Source organism: Anarhichas minor, unplaced genomic scaffold, assembly GCF_050575085.1.
Source record: "Anarhichas minor isolate MPS153535 unplaced genomic scaffold, ASM5057508v1 ptg000033l, whole genome shotgun sequence".
Classification (NCBI taxonomy): domain Eukaryota; kingdom Metazoa; phylum Chordata; class Actinopteri; order Perciformes; family Anarhichadidae; genus Anarhichas; species Anarhichas minor.
Window position 1 is genome coordinate 8,603,711 of NW_027466479.1, and position 18,147 is coordinate 8,621,857.

Here is an 18,147-nt window from a genome sequence, read left to right on the forward strand (position 1 = left end):
TATTATTCATTTGGAGTTGTGTTTGTATCCACCTGAAGTCCAATAGTCATTCTCTTTTCCTGAGTCCTGAGTGAAATATCTGGCTCTTTAGCTGCTAAATTCTCTTATCTTTTCATCAACTAGTTGCTAACTGTGTCTGTCTGCTGTTTGGTGCTGAGCTGGTCATGTACAGTGAGTTTTTGGAGCTTTGTAGTGAAAAGAAATAGGCCAAAAAATGAAGCTAAACAATGTGCTAAAACTCACTATAAAGCTCTGTAAAGCTCAGGGGAGCTACAGATTCAGATGATACATACTCCACTACTTTTTAACTACCAGCATTCCCTTTCACATTGTTTTCACGCTGTTATACATTATAGTTGCTTTAAATCATATCTGTGAAAAGGTGAAGTATGGACCCAAACCATCTGGCCAATGGAAAAGAGGTTTGAGGGAGGAACTAAAGGTGGGAGCTAAGCCAGCCTGTGTGTGCAGGATCGCAGATGGCCATTTAGCCTCCCGAGGACAGCCAGCGTCTCTGAGATCGTTTAACTTGGCCTCATGCTGCAAGCCTCTCTCCTCCATCACACAATCCCAGCTTCCCCCCGGGCCTGGGTCAACCACGCTTGCTGTCTCGCTGTGTGTGTTTGTGTCATCCTGCAGCTCTCTCGCTGGGCTGTCATCTCAGCCACAGCACCAGGACTGATGGGTAATTGCTGGTAATATGTGAGAAACCCTGCAACCTGCACATACAAATGCGTAGAGATATCTAATCCACCTACACACATAAAAGAAAAGGTGTGAGAACACAAAAACAATAACACTCTGGGTATACGTCTGTGGCTGACATTTAAGGTATTATATCCAGGAAACTAAAGCCAATGATTCATGTTAACCCGCTTTCAGCATCATTACACAGCTGCATCAAGGGAAGTCTCTTTTTATCCCTTCAGGCTTCTATTGTTTTTGTCTACACATGTTTTGTCAATCCTCCGAGCAGTGGTGACAGACATATTACTTAATTAAAAGTACCGATACAATAATATTTCACAAGTCCTGCATTCGAAGTCCAGTGGTGGAATATAGCTATATACTCAAGTGCAATTTTGAGGTACTTTACTTGAGCGATTCTAATTTACTTCATACCTCTACTTCACTACATATCAGAGGGAAATGTTGTCCTATTTATTTTGCAGGTTTAGATTCTACACACAAAACGTAATCCGTTCATGAAATACGATGCATTGTTACAGATTAATTTATATATTATAATTTTTTTTATACTATAAACAAATGAGGTGATAATCACTTTACCTCCATCAACTGAAACATGAAAATATAAATCCAAGAATATGAAATATAGTAATGTAACAGTAAGACCCCTCTCATTCTGCTGCAGAGTGCTTTTTATTTTCATACTTTAAAATACGTATTTTTTACAATATTACTTTTTTACATATTTTTACTAAATAAAATGTATAAAACATCTGAAAACCTCTTCTACCACTGTCAAACTCCTACTAAGTAAAAGGAAAGAGGTTTCATTAGCCAAATGTACTTAAAGAATCAGAAGTAAAAGTACTGGTTGACTAGACACTAACTTTTAGTAAAAGGTCACAAGCCAAAAATATATAAAACCACTAGTTTGATATTGTGTTGTATTTGATCAGGTTATCATACATTTTTTATGTAAAATCCTAATAGCTAACAGTTAACAGTTACTAAAGCCATGATTGTTATGTGTACAAGAGTGCAAATATTGTTACAGGTGGATCAGACAGCGTTTGGCACAGTGCAGAAATTGTTTGGACCAAATGAACGATGCAAACACAGAGCTGGCATGGAGACAGCAGCACAGGAGCCTGCCGACAGAAATCCAGAGTGTGAAGCTCCAAACAGATCCTTGATTTGATCAAAACAACATAATGCTCCAGAGGAAATGCTCCTACGTGTCAGTTTGTCTGTTCAAGGGCATGCGCGCAAAGCAAAAGTCTCGAAAAAAAGAAAGAAAAGTGTAGTCCAACAGTTCAAAGTTCCTGGTCTGACTCTGGTTCTGTTATCAAAGGATCTTCTTTTTGATGTACTGGCAGAGACAGAGATGGGCGGTGGAGCAGTGATTCCTCCGAGGCTGTAGGCGGTAGTGTGAGGGTCCTGACAGCCTCTCGGACACCAGCAGCCTCACATAAGCGGCACTGTAGGTCATCAGAAGCTGGTAGGCTTTAGCCTGCAAAGAAATACATCAACACTTAGAAGTTGTAGTAACCTGCTTTCACCCTAAAAATGAGGAGCGAAAAAGCACGATTGGTGGTGGTACTGAAACTACTTTATATAATTAAACGTGCAAAGGAGGAAACTTCATTCACTCACATGTAGAGGAGCAGGACTATGTGGAGTATTTTTGGAGTCAAATTTGTTCCAATTAACCAATCAGGACACATCCTGAGTGAACGTATGAATAAAGACCTGCTCAGGTTTAAACCAGTCTAATTGCTTAGTTGCCTAATTAGCAAGCCATAAATGATTTGTTCAATATTAACTCCACATACTTGCTCCTGTACAAACAAAACCTTAATTGATTAACTTTCCAATTTCTTTCTGTGTATCAGCGAATGTATTGCTAATTCTGATGTATCGATAATGAAACAATACCACTTCTGTAATATAAATTCCCTCAGTGTGGGAATAAAGTCGTCTTGCAGCATCATATCTCTTTACCTGAGCAGGTAACGCCGCATCAGGGATAAGGTTGTAGTTGGTGGTGTCTTTGGCTCCCTCATGCCGGCTGGATGAGGTCCTGCAGCCAGTGTCATCATGTCTCAGCAGAGGCCTCTGTTCACTTGAGTCCACATCTGACCCTTCGACCTCGGAGTCAACAGCCGCATCCTCGGTCACAAGAACGAGATGCGACATTTTCTTCTTCAGTTTGATCTGGGGAAAGTGACACATTGTTCGTTTGAAACTTCCTCCACGCTGCGAAAACGGAAGCCATGAAATGTGATACTGTCCTTCAAGGGCTAAGCTTCTGTTTGCCAGATGATATAGAAATATACATCCTTTCAACAGCAGCTAGAATTTGTGTTTCTATTGATTTTGAGGGAGGACTAACATGGGAGCACAAGAAAAAAAAATCGATAAAGCAGCAGGAGAACAAACAGAGGGACAGATGTAGGCCTACTTGACTCACTCACCTGGGTGTCATTCTCCACAAAGCTGCGCTCCTCTAAAGTTTCAGTCAGTGCGCTCAGACAGCGGGACATGTCCCAAAACACAAAGTACAGCTGCAGAGAGACACAGAGAGACGAGTACAACAGCATCATTGTTGTGTTGCCGACATACGGAACCTGATATTCTCACAGTTGCAGTTGATTTCATGAGAATAACCTGCATGTTTCCAGTGCAGGACTGCACCCAGTCGGCCACGGCCACCAGCAGCTTGTGTTTCACCAGCCTCTCATTCACCTGGATTAACCGAACGTCGACGTTCATGTTGATCTGACATAGAAATGGACAAAGATGTTTGAGAATCATTTATTCCACATTTGACGTTTTTTTGATTTATTCAAGGATTGAAAGAAATCCTCTTCAGATGATGTCAAACTCGGATGTAAGATATTTCAAATGAAAATGTCAGCATATACTGTAAACTAATTGTATGGTAACAGACTCGTTCCTTACCTCCTTGTTACTGCAGTGGAGGATGAAGATGATGACAGTGGTGAGGAAGATGGAGACGAGGCTGACAGAGAGGCAGAGCACCCAGTAGTCATTGACGGTGATATAGAGGTGGAGGGTGGAGAACACGGCGCACCACAGCACCACATACAGCACCTATAGAGGAAGAAATATTAACTTGAATACTGAAAGCATAAAATATCAGCAACTTGCAGCTAGCATTTAAGAAACAGTTCTACATTTTGGGAAATATGCCTATTTGCCTTCTTGCCGTGAAGAGATTTTCTGGCCAAGACTGCAGCATAAAAGTTTCACACGTAAATGCAAAAAATAACAGACTTAGAAACCAAACTGCAAAAAGTTAAAAACCAACATAAGGCATTTGAAATAATAGAGACAAGACTTAAAACAAACAGGAAATTGCATCAGCTAATGAATCAGCAGTGTTGTTCAGTGACAGGACATGCACACTCAGATCTCAATCACTAGGCATTGATGATGATTGGTCCATTCACTACAGAGTGGGAGCCGCTTAGCTTAGCATAAAGACTGAAAGCAGGCAGAAACAGCTAGCCTGGATTTATCCAAAGATCACAAATAAGCTATAAGTTTGTTTGTCTCTGTTCTTCTAGAAATAGTTTAAGCATATCATTCTTTGTAACACTTAAAAAAAAGTGTAAGGATTAATCAAACAAGATTTAATGAGGGAATTAAGAGGCTTCAGAGGTGCTGGTAGGCAGATTTTTTAACTTCCAGCTTTAATGCTAAACAAAGCTAATTGCCTCCTACGGCTCCAGCTGTGGAGCAAAGCAACCTGTGGTTTTCTAGAGCTACACTGGATTGGACAGAGAGCTGTACGACATACCGGTGCCATTATAAAATGGAAGAGAGCGGAGTTGAAAACCAGGTATCTCCTGACTGAGGGAACGTCCAGAGCTGTCTTCAGTGGAGCCTCCATGTCTCCGGCAGGAATCTAAAAAAATGAAACAAATTAACAACCTCAATTAAGATTTCTGAATGTTGCAGTGCCACAGCAGGTCGTACTGTATATGTGTGTGTGCCGACCTGAAAGCCATCGTTCTCCAGTTTGGCACGGCACAGAGACAGATCAAAGCTCGGGTTGAGCATCGAACAGCTTGGCATCGCCAAAACACACTGACCTGAGAGCAAATGAGAGAGAAAGAGTAATCCACTATAGGATCATCATTACATATATGCTGGAAATAGAAGTGTGACAAGAACCTGCACTTGTCTGAAACACTTTATTTTAGAAAATAACAAAGAAGAAAATGGAGGTATGTAATAAGAAGTAAAAGCAATATAGCAGCAGTGAAAAGTGGCAGTCAAACACTCACCAAAAGAGACCTCCTGATCATCTCATAAATATGACACTGCGAGTAAATGGAGAGTTCTTTGCAGCACAATTCACCCAATGAAACGAATAAAGAGGCAGCTGTTTACCATTTGCCCAGTTGGGTCTGTGGTTGTCGGCCTGCTGGGGCTGAGCTTTGGCTTGTGTGATCTGCACATCCACCTGATTCTCTTCCATCACATGACATACTCCGCTCTTGTCCTCCATCATCTCAGAGGTAACCACGTCCTAAAAAAGAAACGGCGCATGAGACAATCTGAGAATAAAGTCACCAACACTGATAAGAGGAAGCAGTTACTGAAAACAGACCATTTCACGATTCTGAAACTTTAATTTCAAGTCTGGAAAAAAAGAGGATCCAGTGGTTTCATGTGACAGAATGTTTCATTTGGCAATGACATTAAAGACAATGAGGTCACAAAAAAAGACTGTAACAGAGGTTATGGTGTAAAAGCTTGTCTGTGCCAGAACATGAAAACACGTCATCGTGACTGATACAGGAAGTTGACACCTAGATTATTCAGGAGCCATGTTGTTGTGTAACAATTTGGAGGAACTTAGTGAGGCAGCATATTCAAACATGTTGAATAAAGTAGACTTATGGTGTACATTTATGTATCTGAAGGGGTTTCCTAACACAACGATTCCCAACCAGAGGCACACCCCAGGGGTTACTTCTGCAGCTGCTATGGGGGTATGTGGGAACCCCAACTATTTACAATAGACGGGGAGTTTTAACACCTCGGGTTACATCAAATAGTTAGCTGGTGTCAAAGGTAAGTATAAACAGTTGATATAGTTAGCTAGCATCAAAGGTACAGATAAAAAGTTTAAATAGTTAACTGAAAGTAATAATAAAGGTTGAAATGATTGCAATTGCTTAAACTAATGGTTAAACAGTTGAAATAGTGAGCTGAAAGTAATGGATACACAGTTGAATTAGTAAGCGGAAGCTACAAGTAGCCATGGATCCTCTGTCACTCCAAGAAGTAGCCTAACTGTTAGCAGTGCAAACTGGAATAAAGCAGCCTATAAAATTAAGATTATATTGTATGAAAAAACTATTGGGACTGTACCAACTGTTACATAAATAAAAGTGTTAATTAACATCCAGTTTAGGCCCCAGTCATATAAACCATGACCAATGGTAGCCCACAGATGAGGCGTAAGCCTGCTTGAGATCATGTGACTTGATGAAAGGTCTGGAACCGCTGGTAATTGATAGGTTAAGCATGTCACGTCTGAAGAAGCAGGGCAGTCATGCCAGGCGAGTGTTATCTCTTTCTAAAGAGCCTTTCAAGTAAACCACAGCCTTTAGCTCTGATAAAAATGCCCAGTTTATTTAAAGAAGGGAAGAAAGTCTCGTAACCTGCAGGAAACCAGATAACTTCTGCTTTCATAGCTGCTGGCCTTCACTGCAGTGACATTAAGAGGCTATTACCCTCTTATTGGATGGATTCAGTTGTGAGGGGACAATTTAAGCGAATTTGCATTTTTATAAGCCTGTTACTGTTGCCCGTATCTGCACTGCCTTTAGACTAAAATCTCCAGAATGTCATCTTTTATCGTGTCAGTGTGGCTCAGTCTGTTAATAGAGGATAAAGGGTATCTTTAGTCGTGACTCTGCTCCTCCACAGCAGACTTCCTGTGATAAAACTAAAGAGATGCTACTTACAGTCAAACCCAGTTCTCTCTGGGTCCGCTTCCTTCTTGTGCTCTCGCCTGCATGCCTGTGACTGAGCCACATTTTAGCACTGAAGTGTGAAAACTCAATGCTGCAGTTGTGATATTACGCTGTCCCCTTCGACCTTTTTCTCAGCCCTCTCTTTACACAGCCCTCCTCTACAGGCCTTTACTACTCATTTTAACTACCTTGCATGTAAATAAAGTCACATTGACTGAGGACAATGTATCATTTGCTGCTTACACTGCACCTGCTCAAGAGGAGAAAAACACCAAATATTATTGTTGTGGCATGCAAGCAGAAGGCTGCATTCAAACACAGACAGCAGTACTTCATCAGTAACAGCGCAGATGTCTTGAGCTTAACAGTAAAAACTCAACCCACAATCTCTTATCTTAAAATTGCATCTTGTCATGTTTTCACGCCCATGTGTGTAATGCTGAACCTAATCACTTTGTATTTGTATATATTTAGGGGGCAATTCCTGCAGAAGAATAACGTTGTTTTTTTTAGTTGAACAGATATTTGCATGTTGATCAGGGATGCCATGTTTACAATAGTTAATCTCCAAAATGTTGAATTTCTATGTAATTAAAAGCTCTCATTGGACGTACAAGAACAGAAAAGGGAAAGCCATGTCACATATCTGTGTTTTTCTTTGGCTATCCAACACACCTCTAAGACTTTAAGGTCCTGAAACCAACATAAATGAAACCAAAAGTCCATATCTCACATTAACAAACACATGTTACCTGCATTTTAGATGAAAGTCCATCATGTCAACAAAGCTTGAATGATTGTATTCCCTTCTGGGTCCACACACAACTTTATTCCTGGCTGCGCATACAGACTGTTGTGTATGTTACCTTCACCGTCAAATGTTTCTCAGCAGAGTTTCTTCTTCTCTCTCTCTCTCTCTCTTCTCTCTCTCTTCTCTCTCTCGCGCTTTCGCTCTCGCTCTCTCTCAGCATGTGACTCAGATCAGCTGGGCCTCATGACTACAGGAATGTGGTTTTTGGTTCACAGCTCAACAAATTCAACCCTATAGAAATGTTTGATGCTAATGAAGAAAGCTTATTCACGCTTTATTTTGAGGTGGGACGTGTGATGCACATCCTTTATGTTTCTATATTTAAATAGACTTGCCACTTTTATAATATACTTGTTTTAAAGTACTGTTTGACTGTATCTGTTTGCTTGTTTTAATATTTTTCCATTTCTAAATTACGTCTCGATTATTGCACTGTGTTTATTGTATATTGTTATGCACCATTCACCAAGTCAAATTCCTTGTATGTGTAACGTACCTGGCAATAAACGGTTCAGATTCTGACATTCAAAATATTTTGTGAGTTTCCTGTTCTTACATAAATAAAGATATGAGGCAGCAATGGAACTTAAATCATGCTGTTTCAAGGCTGACATATCATACAGTACGATAATACCACACTAAAGTATCACATCACAGTCTTCCACGGCGAAGAAGAATCAGTTCAGTAGTTCACCTCACAAACATATTCACTGTATGTCTGATGCTGGTGTAAAGTATTTTCTCAGATAATATAGTTTCATACTGAAGTAGGCTGCTTTAAAATGTTTTTTGGGTCTGTGCTTGTAATTACAAGTATTGCTTTTATTAAGCGGTGAGTGTGCATTGAATATATGCTGACCAAAATTGGTTCTGCCTTTTTAAAACCAGAAATTGTGTAAAATAAATGTGAATCTCCTATTGTTATGACACTACAATTGAATGCGATTTCATATTGGAGTCTGTCTGTCTGTCTGAACTCCACTCTACTCGGATAGCCTATTTTATTACAGAATCGCCATGTATTACCAGCCTTGTACATGGGTTACAGTACATTGTTTTCATGCAGGAAGGACATTGTCTGATCCGTACTGTAGAATGTCGAATGTTTAAAATGTGACCGCCCTCCTTGGTCACATGACTTACTAGCTATATGCCGTGGTATCGAGCTGAGGGGAGCATTTCCGCCTTTACTTCTGTCCGTTTTTAGTTTTGGAGATTTATTTCGAATCTCACCTTCTGTGTAATAACTGATATTATTTCTCAGTCGGCATAAAGAAGAAGTTCTCAGGACGTGGATCAGTCATGGAGACAGGAAGCCGACTTGCTGCACTGTCGTTGCTGCTCTTCCTGATGTCTTCCTGTGTTTGTATCAGCCCTGAACAGGTACAGTAAACAAAGTATCATATAAATACGTAACACAATCTAGTTTCCGTGTTGTTGGAACACGAGTTGTAGAAGCTGTCAAAAGTGTTGATTCAGCATTGATTTCACTGACGTGTCCAGCCTAGGCATGCATGCATTATAGTGAGTGGAGGAATAACTATTCAAATTTAAAAGTAGTGATAGTAGTGACCACACCATGAAATCCCGAGTTACAAATAAAATATATGCTTTTAAAATTTAAGTTAAAACAGGAAACTCAGCACAATATTTTCAAAATAAAAGTCTGCGTTGTATCAGTCAGTGTTATACAACTACTTTACTGCACTATTATTATTGATGCTTAACATGTAACCAGTACTTTAATGTTATAATCTAGCCGATTTAAATGCTTTATATACCTTTGGGTAGTTATTACAACAGCATAATTTTTACTTTACAATATATTTTTTTGAGTAGTTATGTTTCACATGCAACTCACTTGTGGATTCAAGACTCATTTTCAGAAATGGATGAATGGAGATGAAAGCATTGCATTTTATACACTGATCTCGTTTTGTTTGTCAAACATTGATCTGTAGCAGTCAAATAAATTTAGTGGAATACAAAGTACAATATTTTAGGTATAGTGGAGTAAAGTAGTTTAAAATGAAAATACTCAAGTAGAGTACCACAAAGTGGAAGCCTATACTGTTCACAGTAATGGGAGGGAGGAGCTCTTGCAGTGTGAAATAGATGAACGAAAGGACTGCTTCCTGAATTGAAAGTGTGATCACCTGCTGGTGTCACCTGACTGTGTTGCTAACTCAGCCTCTCTTCCTTTTCTTGTCTCGCCTTTCTCTGCTGTCCAGATTGAACCTCTGCTGTATGACGAGCAGCTGTTGTGGGTGAGCGGCGTCATGGGGGAGGTGGACACCTACAGGATCCCCCTGCTCACCTTCACCCCAAAGGGAAGCCTGCTGGCTTTCACAGAGGCCAGGAAGTCATCATCAGGCGACATGGGAGCAAAGTTCATCGCAATGCGGCGGTCCATGGACAAAGGCAAGGACAACAAGGACAGTCATAGCATCAGAAATAGTCCGAAATATAAATATATATATATATAAACATACACTAACAGTAGTTATAAGTATACAGGGAATACATAAGTGACAAAGGGAGAGAAAAGTACAAAATAATATATAATAATCACTTACCCTTTCTGTAATTTCCTGGTTAATTTTGTGACAAATAAAGTCACCGTCAGTCAGAACTATAACCGTCTTCTTACTTTCTGAAACTTAATCAATAAACCATATTTTCATTCGTTACATACATTTATTTATGTCAAATTTATCAGAAAACATTACCAAACAAGGTCATGTTCTGCTTTTTTTCTACAGCCCTACTCATTGCAACACAGACCTGATTACAAAAAATAAGCTTAAAGTTGAAAATATAAAAACACACAAAAACATAAAAGCATCAAGACAAAAACAAAGATATTCACATTTACGCGTTTGTCCAAACTGATTATTTGTATGAAATGAATGGACGCATTGTTTTAGAGGCATTTCTGAAAAGGATTTTACAAGTGTACACATTTGAATCAGCATTTTGTGACACAAAAAGTAACACAACTGTCACGGTGGGGCAAAAAGACAACTGGGTATGGACCCAAATGTAGGTAGACACAGAATGATGATAAATGGTGATTTTAATAAAAAAATATCCAAAACAAAAACATACTTCCTAAAAATGAGTAACTGTAAAATCCAACAGGCAAAACATCAGGCACCATGACCAGCTAGACAGACATGTGCACAAGGACGCTTAACAGGAACACAGCAGATGAACCGAATCAGAGACGAGGGAACACAGGGTTTAAATACACTGGGCAGGTGTAGGTGATTAGACACAGGTGGATTCAATCAGGGGCGGGGCAGACAATTACAGTGGAGGGAAAACATACAAAGGCAGGAAGTGAAGTGAACACGGGACACAAGAGGCAGGGAACTTCAAAATAAAACAGGAAACAAATTTAACCGAAACCAAGATCGTGACAACAACTGCTTGAGGATACAAACTTTGTATATATATATATATATATGCATTGATTGCGGTCAAATAAATGGCTTGAAGCACTACCTTACTGCAAAGGGTGCAAGAGAGCAGGAATATAAAGAGACTAAAACCAAATTTGAGGATGAAAACTTGAAAGAAACAGATGTTGGGATGTTTGACTGGAAAGTTCAATAACCAAAATACTTAAAGGAATGTATTTTTCTTTTAGAATATGTGGCAAACATATACAATTTGGTGTAAAAGTAGTCTTGATTTATGTCTGAATCCTCTCCTGTTCCTCCTCCGTCCCTCCAGGAGCCACCTGGTCCCCGACCTCCTTCATAGTCGATGATGGAGAGAAGCCGGATGGCCTGAACCTGGGCTCCGTGGTGGTGGACGAGGAAGTGGGCTCTGTGATTCTGGTCTACGACATCTGCTTCTACCACCGTAAATGCAACCCGTCCAGCACCATGATGGTGGAGAGCTGGGACGACGGCCTCAGCTGGAGTCAGCCCAGAAACCTGTCGGTCCAGCTCGGAGTGAAGAGCTTTATTCCCGGGCCGGGCTTCGGCATCCAGGTGAGACAGGACGATACAGTATGACGTGGAAAGCTGCTGCTGAGCTGCTTCCTAATTGTGAAGTGAGATCAAATTTAAGCTAAATTACCTCTGTGCTGCATAAATGTCCCATATTGTGATTATAAGCTATTGACAGGGTGAGTCATTCATGTACAGGTGGAGAGATTTTAAAGGCAGACATCTCTGTGGTGTTGGAGAAACACAAAAACCTTATCTGCTCCCTACAGGAATATTATGATCTCAGTTCATACAGCTTCGTCACAACTAAGTATTACAATTATGCTATAGACATGCGTTAGACATAATTTTGTGTTTGAATTTGACTGATCCAGTCATTTAATTTAAATTGTTTATTGGATAATACATTGAATATTGAAAGTCAGAAGTAACTTAATCACGATTAGGAAATCTGACACAAACTAAGGTGTGTCTTTCTGCTTTTAATGTCAGCATTTATCAGCTATAGAAGAAACCAGATTTGGCAGTTCTTTGAGGCCACACGACCAAATAATCTGCAGCTACAGTGTATTGTTGGCACATTCTTTCAAGAACAACTAGCACAAAGAGGAACAGCAGTCACAAGTTAAAACCAACAAAAAAAACATTTTGCCCACTGCTACACTGGAAGTAGAGGGCTGACAAATACTTTCAAACTTTTTATTTTTGGCCTCTTTAAAAAAAGCACGCATTCAAAACTGACAGCAGTGCAATTTAAATGGTTGCCACAACAGAATCATTATATAATCGGAGGGTGTTTTATTGTGATTGTGCAAACTAATTGCTTATCCTTCTCCATAGTCTGAGTTGAGCATCTGAATAGCTCAGAATGTGGATAATTATTATGGTTTGTTGTTTCACAATATGTTGATGTCTTTGTAGCATTACACATTACTTTGAACACATTTTAAGAATGATGTATCATCTTTTTCTAGAGCCAATATCCATTATTTCTGTCCCGGGGTGTGGTGGTGGAACCCAAACGCAGACACAGACCAGGGAGTAAGAGAGTGTATCAGAGTTTTATTCCGGGAGGACACAAAGGGAAAAATGTAATGGAGCAGCGGGGAACCAAGGACGAGAGGGCGAGGGTGGGAAACCGGGCAGAACAAGGCAGGGCAGGCAGACTGGGGAGCCGGGAGGATGATCCAAACTGCAGGCACAGAAAGACAAGGTACGTACAACAGAAAACAGTTGGATAAACTGAGAATCTAATAATACTGAGCGGCTGAGAACAAACAAGATACCACGGAGGTTGTAACAACGATCTGGCGAAAAGTGGATGTGAAACCCGGGTAGATAAACTGTTGAGTAGATAAGTTGATGGAAGGCAGCTGGGTTGACTTGGGCAGGTAAGGTGAATGAATCTCAATCAGGAGGGAGCCGGGAGGAGACCAGGTTGGAGACACGCCCATACCACACACACACACACACACACACACACACACACAGGAAACGGGAAAACAGGAGGCACGGCCTGGCTTTAGCAATTTCTTTTTTTTCTTTAATTTTGATCATGTGAAGTAACCCTGTGTTTTTATTTTTAGATCCCATACTACATTATGTTCATGTTATACTGTTCTATTTCATCATACACTATATTACATTTCTATATTGATACAGAAAAACACTAAGTCATTATTTAATCATGTGTATTATTCTAGAGTACGCTGTTTCCATATACTGTATCTGTCTGACAGTGTGTCACTCTTACCTTGTAATTTCCCTGAATTTCCCCTCTGAGAACCAGTAAAAAGTTATCTTAAATCATTTTCAGAGTTATATGTATTTTGTATTTAAGAATCAAGTCAGCACCTTTGTTTTTTGTTTGCTGAGTCCACATTTTTTTGTGTCTTTGCACTGCAGAAGCGCTACAACCCAGCTAAGGGGAGGTTGGTGGTGTGTGGTCATGGGACATTGGCGGCAAACGGAGTTTTCTGCATCCTGAGTGACGACCACGGACAGAACTGGTACAACGGCGGCGTGCTGAAAAGCATCCCTTACAACCAGCAGAAGAGGGCACAGGACTTCGACCCCGACGAGTGCCAGGTACGCCTCCTGCTTGTGGATCGCGCCATGCTGGTCTACTTTGACAGCTCACTGTAGGAATCAAGAGGTTGGCTGAAAGGGACACTTAATGTTATCCTCTAACAAGTCGTCTGTTGCCGGCAATAACAACAAAGCATTCAAATATCTTAGAATTAGCAAAGTCTCCACACAGAGTCTCAGTTATCTAGTCACAAGCTCATCAGCAGCATCCTGTAAATAGCTGCTGCCCCAATAGCCCGTTGCATTTTTGAGCGACCTCTCCTTTGTGTTGTACCCTCACCCCATATTGAAGATCTACACAGCTGTAAATGCATCATATTCTGCTCTAAAAATATAATTTCATTAACGCTCCAGCCATATATATTTTTTTGTCATAATAATGGATCAAATGTATTTATGTTATATGAAACACACCAGGAATTATCACCCAACTTTGAAGCTCTACCGACCTTTTTAGCCTGTTTTGGTTCTTTGTTTTGGTTTCATGCCTCGCAAATACACTCTATGGTTCAGCCTAAATGCTCTTATCAACCCAGTTTCCGTCAGATATTTTATGAATCTAAAAAAACATTATATAATCATATGATCAACCTACTGAACACTGCCTCTCCAGCACCAAACAGCAGACAAAGTTAGCATATAGTTGTTGAAGGAAGTCAGATTTGACGCAGTTAAAAGAGTTGGAGGCAATAAACAAACAAAGCTAAAAGAAGATGGAGAGGATCAGACTTCAATTTTGCAGGAATATGACTCTGAGTGCTAATGTTGTATTGTTTCTGCTGCATGTGTGTCATGTGAACAACTTTTAATAGCTCCGTTTATCGGTCAGCTTGCTGTGGAGTTCTTCTGTCCTCTAGTGGCCAAAAGAAACACAGCTGTGAACTGTATTCTTTAAAACACCTGGCAGTTATCTTAACCATTATGTGATGTCTTCACTGCAGCGATAACAAGTTGTCATAATTAATCAAATACCAGTCAATGAATCTTTTAATAACAGAGCATTTCATCACTGTCAAGCGTAACCCTCTCTGCTCCCCTGCAGCCGGTGGAGATGACGGACGGCAGCATCGTCATCAACGTGCGGAACCAGAACAGCTACCACTGTAGGTGTCGCATAGTGATACGCAGCCTTGACGGCGGATTGACCCTGCCCGTTGAAAATACGTTCTTTGACTACGAGCTGGTGGATTCTGCAGTATCAGCCGGAGCTCTGGTGAAAGAGGGAGTGCTCTACTTCACCAACCCCTCCAATGAGCACAGCAGTAAGAGCCGCTGACACTAACAGTCATACTCTCTTCTTCTTCCTGCCTAACCTGTGTCACTGGGGCTCAGTGGTGGAAGTTAAAGTAGCGAGGCCATTCTGTTAACATGCCCTGTTACAAATAAAAGTCCCTCCATCAAAAGTTAAAAAATTACTTACAGCAAGATGTAGTTCATTTATCAGAAATAAACTTTTTGGGTGGAAGGACCCCTTTCAGAAGGTATTATTATCATAGATATACTCTTATTGGAATATTATTACAGACATTAATGCAGCATTTTATTAATTGTATTAATATGCCTCCTCGGAGACGATAGAAATGGCTGGAGGCATTATGTTTTCGGGTTGTCCGTCCCTCCGCCTGTACCATTCTCATGAACGCGATATCTCTGAAATTTCATCAAATTTGACTGAAACGTCCACCTGGAATCAAGGATGAACTGATTAGACTTTGGTGGTCAAACGGCACTATGACCTGATAAAACACGTTTTTGGCCATAACCCAAGAATTCATATACTAATTATGACAATTTGTAGGATGAAATGATGAAACGATGACATTTTGGACAGACATGGATGTAAACAGCGACTTGACATGTTGGCAGAGGCATTCAACCATAAAGCACTAGTTCTAGTTTTTATATGCTGTTTGGTTCTGTAATATATAACAACGCATGATATATCGTGACTTAATAATTTGTTTTTTTACGATAAATATGAATATGTAAAGTAACTTGTAACTATAGCTATCAAATAAATGTAATGGATATTTGCCCCTGAAATAAAGTGGAGTAGAAGTACATAGTAACTTAGAAAGGAAGTACTCAACCTCAAAGTACCTGAAGTACCGTAGGAAATTTACTAAATTACTTTCCACCACTGCTGCTGCTTTCCTGCACGCCAAAACAATCAGTTTACTTCAGGTCCTTGTAAAGAAAAAGATCAATATCATTATTACATCATACTAACGTCTTGCCTCATCCCCCTCAGGAGTTAACATGACCTTACGCTGGTCGCTGACTGATGGTAACTCTTGGGTGAAAAAAGCTGCGCAGATATGGGCGGGTCCCAGCGGCTACTCCTGCATGACATCACTGAACAGCGGCTCTCCGGAGGACCGGAAGTTCATCTTTGTCATCTACGAGAAGGGACACAAGAACTATTGTGAGACCGTCTCGTTCGCTAAGATCCACCTGTATGGTGGCCGGTAGAGCATGTGGAAGGAAGGTAAGCAGATCAGTTCATTAACATCAACAGGTACGATGCAGGAAAACTCATTACTGTTAGTCTGGCTCCTGTTTTTATTTTGTCTCCTTGTGTTTGTCTCCCAGATTCCAGATATGTTGGAGCGAAAGGGAAACAGGAAGCTATTCTTCACTCCATGAATTTCTCAGGAAGAAAAAACTCATATTTAGAGCGGGACAATGGAAAGCTCAGAACGAATGAAGAGTTGTGTTGGGGCTGTGGTGATCTTAAAATACAATTTTAATAATAATACATTTTATTTATATGGCACTTTACAAACATTAAAATCACCATAAAAAAGCTAAACACTAAAAACATAGAACACACATTCGTCACACATTAAAAGCAGTTCTGTAAAGGTGGGTTTTGATTTGTGATTTGAATATGGAAAGTGCAGTCTCGAGAATTGTCTCCTTATTTTATCTTTTCTCTACAATTACCACACTTGAAGGCACAAGTCACGTGTCCATGTTTCTGTATACGTTACCAAGTGTGTGTTTTTGCTAAAAACCTTTGCACATTAACAATATTTTGTGAGTTTCCTGTTCTTACACAAATGAAGATATGAACCAGTAAGGGACTTAAATCATGCTGTTTCCAGGCTGACAACACCTCATACAGTACGATAATACCACACTAAAGTATCACATCACAGTCTTCAACGACGAAGAAGAATAATGACTTTCAGTGATTCACCTCACAAACAGAGTCACTGTATGTTTGATGCTGGTGTGAAATTATTCCTATTTTCTCAGATAATATAGTTTCATACTGAAGTAGGCTGTTTTAAAATGTTGTATGGCTTTTGTGCTTGTAATTATAAGTATTGCTTTTATTAAGCGGTGAGTGTGCATTGAATATATGCTGACCAAAATTGGTTCTGCCTTTTTAAAACCAGAAATTGTGTAAACAAATGTGAATCATCTATTGTTATGACACCTGGTCCTCCAGGTTTCGGGGTTGGGCTCAGGGTTAACGGCTCTGTCACGTAAAAAAAGTATCAAAAACAACCAGACGTGATGGGTTTCGCCCAGGACAGACGGGAGTGGAAGACTTGTGTTGCTGCCCTACATGCCAGGAGGCATAAAGGGCAATGATGATGAACGCTAATGTTAGAGTTCCTAAACAGCTTCCATCTGACGAAGTTATCCAGTAGCCGTTGACGGCTCTTTAGATGACAATTGAGTCCAGTATTACAATTTTTTCGTCCTTTTCATTTATTTTTGATTAAAACAAAAGTAAAGGAGTGCAATAAGCCGAACACCTTTATCTGGTACTACTCGTCATTATTTGGTGCGATCTACTGCAAAGACCGTATGTGTTCGTTTAAGGCTAGATGTGGATCAATGGGGTCATACAAGGGATACAAATTCATACACGTGTTTCCCGTGCCACACTGCACCATAATAATGTATACTGTACAAGACTTTATACTGTAACACTGGTTGGTTGTGTAGTTTTGGGAAAATGATGTCGCTGGATAAAAGTAGTATGTAGTACTCCTTTGGTAATCAAAGAACACTACCAGACAATTCAACGCATAGATCAAATGAAATTAGTAAAAGTTTTTTTTCAAATCTTCTGGCAGCATTTATCTGATCTTCCACCTCAGCGGAAAGAAATGTCGAAGACATGAAGGATGTGGTTCATTAGATGTGAGATTATATCGCAAGGTATCTTATTTGTGAATATTTATGGACATCGTCATAACCCGGCTCCTAGGCCATGACAAATACGGCAGAGACACAACAAATGATGGTAACGTAAAATGTTTATTTGACTAAATAAAGAAATAGTTAACTTTATGAAGTGTGTCAATCAATAACATCAGTAGTGTCACCGTGAATGCGTGTGGGTGTTGTCAGCGAAACCAAAGGAAACCAAAACCAAAATAACCGGCAGCAACTGGCTGGGATCACTCCACGTACGCCGGAGAGTAAACCCGCCCCGAGCAACGCTAGAGCAGGGTTTTTATGCCCTCCCTGTTCCTGGACCAGGTGCTCTGCATCAGGTAATCTGCTCTCTAGGGACAGAGGGACAAAAGCATACTTGCAGTGATTAGAGACAGGGGCCGTCACA

General features: G+C 40.2%; 2 protein-coding genes across 6 annotated transcripts; one reads left to right on the forward strand and one right to left on the reverse strand.

Annotated features, from left to right (window-relative positions):
• Positions 1-1,364: 1,364 nt before the first annotated feature.
• tmem268 (transmembrane protein 268) lies at positions 1,365-7,714 on the reverse strand. 5 transcript variants are annotated; one of them, XM_076106432.1, is made up of 9 exons: positions 7,571-7,714; positions 5,110-5,248; positions 4,714-4,808; positions 4,514-4,621; positions 3,652-3,804; positions 3,358-3,468; positions 3,165-3,254; positions 2,692-2,904; positions 1,365-2,200 (listed from the first exon to the last, which is right to left on the reverse strand). In XM_076106432.1, the coding sequence occupies exons 1-9, from the start codon at positions 7,673-7,675 to the stop codon at positions 2,036-2,038; spliced, it is 1,179 nt and encodes a 392-aa protein (XP_075962547.1). In that variant the 5' UTR covers positions 7,676-7,714; the 3' UTR covers positions 1,365-2,035. The 5 variants fall into 5 exon arrangements, with proteins under 5 accessions (XP_075962547.1, XP_075962548.1, XP_075962551.1 ...); XM_076106433.1 differs by having other exon boundaries at positions 7,577-7,690; XM_076106436.1 differs by having other exon boundaries at positions 7,461-7,670.
• Positions 7,715-8,664: 950 nt separating this feature from the next.
• On the forward strand, positions 8,665-17,873 carry LOC142965485 (sialidase-1-like). The gene is made up of 7 exons (XM_076106437.1): positions 8,665-8,898; positions 9,747-9,936; positions 11,254-11,516; positions 13,380-13,562; positions 14,605-14,824; positions 15,814-16,050; positions 16,155-17,873. The coding sequence occupies exons 1-6, from the start codon at positions 8,818-8,820 to the stop codon at positions 16,032-16,034; spliced, it is 1,158 nt and encodes a 385-aa protein (XP_075962552.1). The 5' UTR covers positions 8,665-8,817; the 3' UTR covers positions 16,035-16,050; positions 16,155-17,873.
• Positions 17,874-18,147: the final 274 nt, after the last annotated feature.

What these genes read in the sequence shown, in the direction of transcription:
- tmem268 (XM_076106432.1), bottom strand. Translation starts at nt 7,675, where the DNA reads ATGCTGAGAGAGAGCGAGAGCGAAAGCGCGAGAGAGAGAAGAGAGAGA. An exon ending in TCCACTGCAGTAACAAGGAG is followed by an intron (nt 3,469 to 3,651) that starts GTAAGGAACGAG and finishes TTTCTATGTCAG; the next exon opens with ATCAACATGAACGTCGACGT. An exon ending in CCTGCACTGGAAACATGCAG is followed by an intron (nt 3,255 to 3,357) that starts GTTATTCTCATG and finishes GTCTCTCTGCAG; the next exon opens with CTGTACTTTGTGTTTTGGGA.
- LOC142965485 (XM_076106437.1), top strand. Translation starts at nt 8,818, where the DNA reads ATGGAGACAGGAAGCCGACTTGCTGCACTGTCGTTGCTGCTCTTCCTG. An exon ending in GGCCGGGCTTCGGCATCCAG is followed by an intron (nt 11,517 to 13,379) that starts GTGAGACAGGAC and finishes TTTGCACTGCAG; the next exon opens with AAGCGCTACAACCCAGCTAA. An exon ending in CCCCTCCAATGAGCACAGCA is followed by an intron (nt 14,825 to 15,813) that starts GTAAGAGCCGCT and finishes CATCCCCCTCAG; the next exon opens with GAGTTAACATGACCTTACGC.